General features: G+C 41.0%; 1 protein-coding gene across 1 annotated transcript; it reads right to left on the bottom strand.

Annotated features, from left to right (window-relative positions):
- Positions 1 to 479: 479 nt before the first annotated feature.
- LOC132545730 (BTG family protein-like) lies at positions 480 to 7,010 on the bottom strand. The gene is made up of 3 exons (XM_060209419.1): positions 6,700 to 7,010; positions 3,679 to 3,814; positions 480 to 1,253 (listed from the first exon to the last, which is right to left on the bottom strand). Exons 1-3 carry the CDS (start codon positions 7,008 to 7,010, stop codon positions 480 to 482), a joined length of 1,221 nt encoding a protein of 406 aa, XP_060065402.1.
- Positions 7,011 to 7,392: the final 382 nt, after the last annotated feature.

The raw sequence follows: 7,392 nt of genomic DNA on the forward strand, positions 1-7,392 counted from the left end.
ATGAAAAAATACCATTCAATGCATATTTTGTTACATATACAAAAATTGAAGACAACACTTCTTTCAAAACAGAATTTCAGTCAAAAGCAGTAGTAATTTTCTACTACATGCATATTTTTTTAAATATTCAAAACTTCAATAAAATTATTTCAAGATTAATTTTTTTGGATATTTGCATGTTAATATTAGCAATTCACAGACCATACAATGATCAAATTTAACCAAATGAACAATCCATCACAGCTTTACATCATACCTGACCAATCACAGCCAATGTCACATATCAAACTTGACCAATCACAGCCAATGTCACATTGTCAAGCTTAGATGAATCTCATTTGATCAAAAAAATTCCAATCATAAAAACAATTTAGCCAAAGAAAACTATCAATTTAAAAAATTGAACTGGACACAAAAAAAACTTTTATCACATCATGCAAACCCTTCTATAAATAAACACTTCTATATCAAATACTGTTTCAGTGGAACTTCGGAGCATGCTTTGCTCCACCATTTCCATTTGAGCTGCCTTTATTCCAATGGTAGTTATCTCCCTTGCTATGGTAAGATTTTTGGTAGTTTCCGTTGCCATGGTAGCTGCCTTTGTTATGGGTGGTGTTAGATGATGCTGTGTTGCCAGGATACGCGCCATTACTCCTTGCCTTGTTTTCAGGTCGTTTCTGTCCTTGACTGTAGCTCCCTGGTGCAGACGATGATGAAACCGAGGGTGATAATGACGTTGATGAGCTTGACGATGATGCGGTTGTTGCTGTGACAGATGATGAAACATCTGATGTTTTTGCCTTAGTAACCAATGTACCACTGACTTTTTTCTTGTCCTCATTAGTCACAGTGGTTCCACCTGGAGCTTTGGTTTTATTCAAATTCTCACCTGTTTTTATAGTACTATTCTGGTTCTCCTTGGCTTTATTCACATTGCTCGTGTTTTCCTTTGACTTTGTGGGCGACTGTTTCACTGGTGACGACACCGTTGATTTCCCTGCCGCATTATTCACCTGATCCATGAATTGCTGTCGCACTTCGTTGACATGATCAGGAGAGACGCGTTTTCCATTCACCTGCAGCTCCTCCGCTGATGCTGGACGCTGACGGAACTTTGAGCTAAAGGATTGATTGTTGTAGAAATTGTGCTGGTGCTTGCTGTAGAAGTTGGCCGACTTGCCATAGTAAAGCCCACGGGAGAACTGCTGAGGACGACCCTGTGACGTACTACGGGTAGTTACAATGTTCACCTACAACAAACAATTTTCACATCACTTGTAAAACCTTTAATGGGTACAATAATAGAGGTTCATTTTCCAAAAGTAATTCAAGCAAGAGATTATATTACAAATCATAATGGCTTTGAATGAAATATGAAAATTCAAATGTACCTTCTTTAGCTTCTCATCCATCAAATGAAATCTGTTTTTTGTCATTTGCAGACTGCTAAATCAGTGCATGTAAGGACAACAACAGCATCATTGGACAGATGGCTTCAAGAGCCAGGGTCATAAGGATGGGTGGCTAGGGGGACACTAACAGCTGAGTACATAGGCCAGCTGTATAGGGGACACCCAACACTTGTCAACAGCCAGGGTCATAAGGATGGGTGGCTAGGGGGACACCCAACACTTGTCAACAGCCAGGGTCATAAGGACGGGTGGCTAGGGGGACACTCAACACTTGTCAACAGCCAGAGTCATAAGGATGAGTGGCTAGGGTAACACTAACAGCTGAGTACATAGGCCAGCTGTATAGGGGGACACCCAACACTTGTCAACAACCAGGTATAGAGACAACAACAGTCAGGGTCGGGTGAGGACAGATGTGTAGGGGTCAACACAGACAGGGTCAGGTGAGGACAGGTGTGTAGGGGTCAACACAGACAGGGTCAGGTGAGGACAGATGTGTAGGGGGACAATACCAGTCAGGGTCAGGTGAGGACAGGTGTGAAGAGGGACAACAACAGTTAGGGTCAGGTGAGAACACTTAACTATAGTATGACAACAGACAAGGTCATATGAGTTCATTTACCTATAGGAGGATAACAACAGATAAGGTCATGTGAGTACACTTATCTATAGGAGGACAACAACAGACAGGGTCATATGAGTACATTTACCTATAGGAGGATAACAACAGACAAGGTCATGTGAGTACACTTATCTATAGGAGGACAACAACAGACAGGGTCATATGAGTACATTTACCTATAGGAGGACAACAACAGACAAGGTCATAGGACAGGTATATATGTAGACAGGGCCATATGAGAATGACTATGATGGGAGACCCACACCCACAGTCATGAGGACAGGGGCCTTGATAGGATATCACCAGTCTGTGTTATACCAGGACAGGTGTCCAGGGAAAGGAAGTAGCAGGATACGAGGCCCTGCGACAACGTGTAAGCTGTCATTTGTTTTAAAGAGCAGCTCTCTCCCTTTACATGTTCAATTGAAACTGAAAATAGTTAAACTTGTTCAAATTAAACCAAATTATGCTTGTTTAAATAAATTACAATGTGAAATATCAAAGTCAACATTGCCCAAACTTGAAGTGTTTATAAACAATAAAAGTGTTAAAAATGCAGAAACCAATTGGTAAAGACAATGTCTTGTGCGAAATATTGAAAAATAAGATATTATGATGATTGTTTGAAACGCTCATCAGCTTACTGACTGTAAAGATTTTTTTTATTTTGTTCTACAGAAACTGAAGACCCAAAAATAAGCAAGTCTGCTTGTGATTGTGTATAGATAGAAGTTAACACCGACATATCAATTTGGGGAGTGTGGATTTAGATTTACAGTTCAATATTGATGATTATCAAAACTCATTTCATTGGCGTTTACATATAATTTTTTTGACGTAATAAATAGAGTCTTGGCATGATAACCCTATCAAAATGTATAGAGAAACACATACTACATAGACCAACTGTAGAAATCATTGTCATTGACAATCTGCTACCTGCAGCCTTTACCGTCAACATGAACAGTGACCACATGGAGCCATTATTCTGATCCCAATATCTCTAGAATCAGTAGTTAAACAGTCACAATCTAAGAATGTGTTACTGAAACAAGAATAGAAAGAACTTGCACCAGACAGAAAATTATTGTTCTCAAGGAAAAAAGTCACATGTTTGAATTTAAACTGACCAGACATTTACAGTATTGTATTTGTTTGTTCTCAAAATTTGGACCTGTAAAAATTCTTTGAACTGTACACAGTATACTGTATACAGTACACAAGATTTTATCAAAGGGCGGGAATTCGGTTAAGGGGTTGTAGGCTCTATATGTGGTACTGCACATTGTCGTAGTATGATCAATGTATCCACCAAGTTTCATTATCCTACATTAATTGCAAAGCAAAGTTACACTGGAGGCATGAAATTTTAACAAAGGGCAATAACTCTGTAATTGAGAGGTCAAGAGCCCTTAATTTGGTGCACTGCACATCCCTTAGAATGACAAACGTATACAAAATTTTATGATCCTTGTTAAGTTGTGGACAAAGTGGTGACTATATGCTCCCCTGAAAATTTCGTGGAGCATAAATTGATATATTTCAATTTCCAACCAGCTAATTGCTTTAAAAGGCATTTCATCTATTCAACATGTGAATCAGATATGATCATAAACTCTGTAAATTATCTAAAAGCAATACCATCTGATTATGTCGTTCTCGTTCCTTCTCCATGATTTCGTCGATGTTGATGACATGGGCTCGATTCTCCAAGTTTCCATCCTTCGTGGTTGCCAATGTATACATCGAAACAGAATTCCCATGCATCTCACCAAACCTAAATTTTTAAGGTAAACATGTCATATCAATAGGATTAATTAGACAATGTAGTATTTACAAATTCATCCTGGATACTCCAGGGGTTACAATAGTGTTGTTCCGATTAATCGAGTTCATCGAGTATCACTTGTTTGAGATGTTCGATCAATTAATCAAGTAAGGAATCTGTAATCGATTTTCATCGGAAGTACTTGACATCGTGATGTATGAAAATAAATTATTTAAACATTGAAATTATTTTCAACATCAATGAAATAATTATTTAAATAATTAATAAAATTATTATAAAAAACGACATTTGTTTTTTATTAAAAAGTACTCTGAGCAATAAACAAATAAGAAGATGGTATATGTACAACATAGTAATTACTTGAATTGCTGTTAAATCATTACACAAAATACGTATTCAGACTTGAATAATATCTATACCAGACAATTAATAATTAATTGATTTTAATCGATCATCGATCGATTACACACAGTTGATGATTGATGATTTCAACCGATTCCCTACACTAGGTTACAATCACTTTAGTTCTCTGTGACCCTGGAATCATCCTCGTTACTCCGGGAGTTACTGTAACTTTGGTTCTCTGTACCCCTGGAAATGGAACCTTCAATTTTACCATATGTTCCATGGGTACAGAGAACCAAAGTGACTATAACCCCTGGAGTAACGAGGATGGTTCCAGGGTTACAGAGAACCAAAGTGATTGTAACACCTGGAGTATCGAGGATGGTTCCAGGGGTGCACTTAACTAAAGTGACTGTAACCCCTGGAGTAACGAGGATGGTTCCAGGGTTACAGAGAACCAAAGTGATTGTAACACCTGGAGTATCGAGGATGGTTCCAGGGGTGCACTTAACTAAAGTGACTGTAACCCCTGGAGTATCGAAGATGGTTCCCGGGGTGCAGAGAGCGAAAAGTGATTGTAACCCCTGGAGTATCTAGGATGGTTCCAGGGGTGCAGAGAGCGAAAGTGATTGTAACCCCTGGAGTATCGAGGATGGTTCCAGGGGTGCAGAGAGCGGAGTGATTGTAACCCCTGGAGTATCGAGGATGGTTCCAGGGGTAAAGAGAGCGAAAGTGATTGTAACCCCTGGAGTATCGAGGATGGTTCCAGGGGTAAAGAGAGCGAAAGTGATTGTAACCCCTGGAGTATCGAGGATGGTTCCAGGGGTAAAGAGAGCGAAAGTGATTGTAACCCCTGGAGTATCGAGGATGGTTCCAGGGGTGCAGAGAGTGAAAAGTGATTGTAACCCCTGGAGTATCGAGGATGGTTCCAGGGGTAAAGAGAGCGAAAGTGATTGTAACCCCTGGAGTATCGAAGATGGTTCCAGGGGTGCAGAGAGCGAAAAGTGATTGTAACCCCTGGAGTATCGAGGATGGTTCCAGGGGTGCACTTAACTAAAGTGACTGTAACCCCTGGAGTATCGAGGATGGTTCCAGGGGTACAGAGAGTGAAAGTGATTGTAACCCCAGGAGAATCGATGATGGTTCCAGGAGTAGAGAGAGTGAAAGTGATTGTAACACCTGGAGTATCGAGGATAGTTCCAGAGGAACAGAGAGAGTAAGTGATTGTAACCCATGGAGTATCGAGGATGGATGTGTTAACCCCCCAGGGGTGCAGAGAGCGAAAAGTGATTGTAACCCCTGGAGTATCTAGGATGGTTCCAGGGGTGCAGAGAGCGAAAGTGATTGTAACCCCTGGAGTATCGAGGATGGTTCCAGGGGTGCAGAGAGCGGAGTGATTGTAACCCCTGGAGTATCGAGGATGGTTCCAGGGGTAAAGAGAGCGAAAGTGATTGTAACCCCTGGAGTATCGAGGATGGTTCCAGGGGTAAAGAGAGCGAAAGTGATTGTAACCCCTGGAGTATCGAGGATGGTTCCAGGGGTAAAGAGAGCGAAAGTGATTGTAACCCCTGGAGTATCGAAGATGGTTCCAGGGGTGCAGAGAGCGGAGTGATTGTAACCCCTGGAGTATCGAGGATGGTTCCAGGGGTAAAGAGAGCGAAAGTGATTGTAACCCCTGGAGTATCGAGGATGGTTCCAGGGGTAAAGAGAGCGAAAGTGATTGTAACCCCTGGAGTATCGAGGATGGTTCCAGGGGTAAAGAGAGCGAAAGTGATTGTAACCCCTGGAGTATCGAAGATGGTTCCAGGGGTGCAGAGAGCGAAAAGTGATTGTAACCCCTGGAGTATCGAGGATGGTTCCAGGGGTAAAGAGAGCGAAAGTGATTGTAACCCCTGGAGTATCGAGGATGGTTCCAGGGGTAAAGAGAGCGAAAGTGATTGTAACCCCTGGAGTATCGAGGATGGTTCCAGGGGTGCAGAGAGCGAAAAGTGATTGTAACCCCTGGAGTATCGAGGATGGTTCCAGAGGTACAAAGAGCGAAAGTGATTGTAACCCCTGGAGTATCGAGGATGGTTCCAGGGGTACAGAGAGTGAAAGTGATTGTAACCCTTACAGTATCAATGATGCTATGAATCAATAACCAATTAATTGACAACCTGTCCTATCATAGTACAGAGGGTGGAAAACATTTTATTTTTCAATGTCCAATATATGATAATGATCAAAGAAATAAAAGGTTATTCAGACACATTGGTCAACTAAATATCACTATTCTCGTCGTGTCCATTATTGCAGCCTTTCAGCAGACGAGAGTTTCTGTTATTTTTTGGGGGAATTGGGGATATTTGTATTCTAACGCATGTATTTCCTGTGCGATTCCCTAAATGAGGACACATACTATCTCTTAGAAATGGGGCTCATCAAAATTTTGGTAATGTCGTTCTGGACTCAGCTGGAAAAAGCACCTACAAAAATTACAACAGACAGTTACCCTACTTCATTGTACCACACTATTTATCTTTTTTTACCTGCAACAAACATCCTCAGGATCGACCCAAAGAGTCATTTCTACTGGTAAAAGTAATTCCGCACATTCCAATCCTGCATCACTTGCAGCTTTTTCAAGGACTGGGTCAATAGGTTCCGATGGGTTTATTCGGATACACCGGAATCCCTGTCCCTTAGCTGGCCTATCTCTATACCAGTGGTTCTTAAATTTTTCTACCAAAATGGCGGATAAACAACTGGAAAAGTCGTCTACCTTGCCCTTCGAAAGGCTACCATTTTGTCGAATAAGTCGTGTCACGAACACGACTGCCGCTGCTATTTCCTCTCGCATACCTCAAGTCATTCAATTCAATCAACTCTCCTAAATTCATCGAAATAAAACCACTTAGCTAGCCTCCGATCCTTTTTCCTGCACTCCTCAAGCTTGTTGACACACGCAGCCTCGTTTTGAATTTTGTTATTTTTCACGTAGGTGCTCGCGCGCCTGAATGAATGAAATGACTTATGAATTAGGTCAGCAGTATGAAATAGATACTGAAATAAATTAATTATGAAAAAAGTAAACATTCAGTAAAACCGAGAAACTTTTACTGATCAACTTCTCGGGGAAAATGAGTCTGTCATGTTTTATTTAACTGTACTTATACGAGCTGACATCGGAGACTTCTGACCGAACGGTATTAACGTTACGGTAATGATGTCCGTTTGTGGCA

Source organism: Ylistrum balloti, unplaced genomic scaffold, assembly GCF_031769215.1.
Source record: "Ylistrum balloti isolate Yb309-2 unplaced genomic scaffold, AGI_CSIRO_Ybal_v1 Utg369854, whole genome shotgun sequence".
NCBI lineage: Eukaryota > Metazoa > Mollusca > Bivalvia > Pectinida > Pectinidae > Ylistrum > Ylistrum balloti.

Coding starts and splice junctions, on each gene's coding strand:
- LOC132545730 (XM_060209419.1), bottom strand. CDS start 7,010: ATGCGAGAGGAAATAGCAGCGGCAGTCGTGTTCGTGACACGACTTATT. Junction 3,815..6,699: donor CCTGAGGATGTTTGTTGCAG/GTAAAAAAAGAT, acceptor TTAAAAATTTAG/GTTTGGTGAGATGCATGGGA. Junction 1,254..3,678: donor GAGAACGACATAATCAGATG/GTATTGCTTTTA, acceptor TGTTTGTTGTAG/GTGAACATTGTAACTACCCG.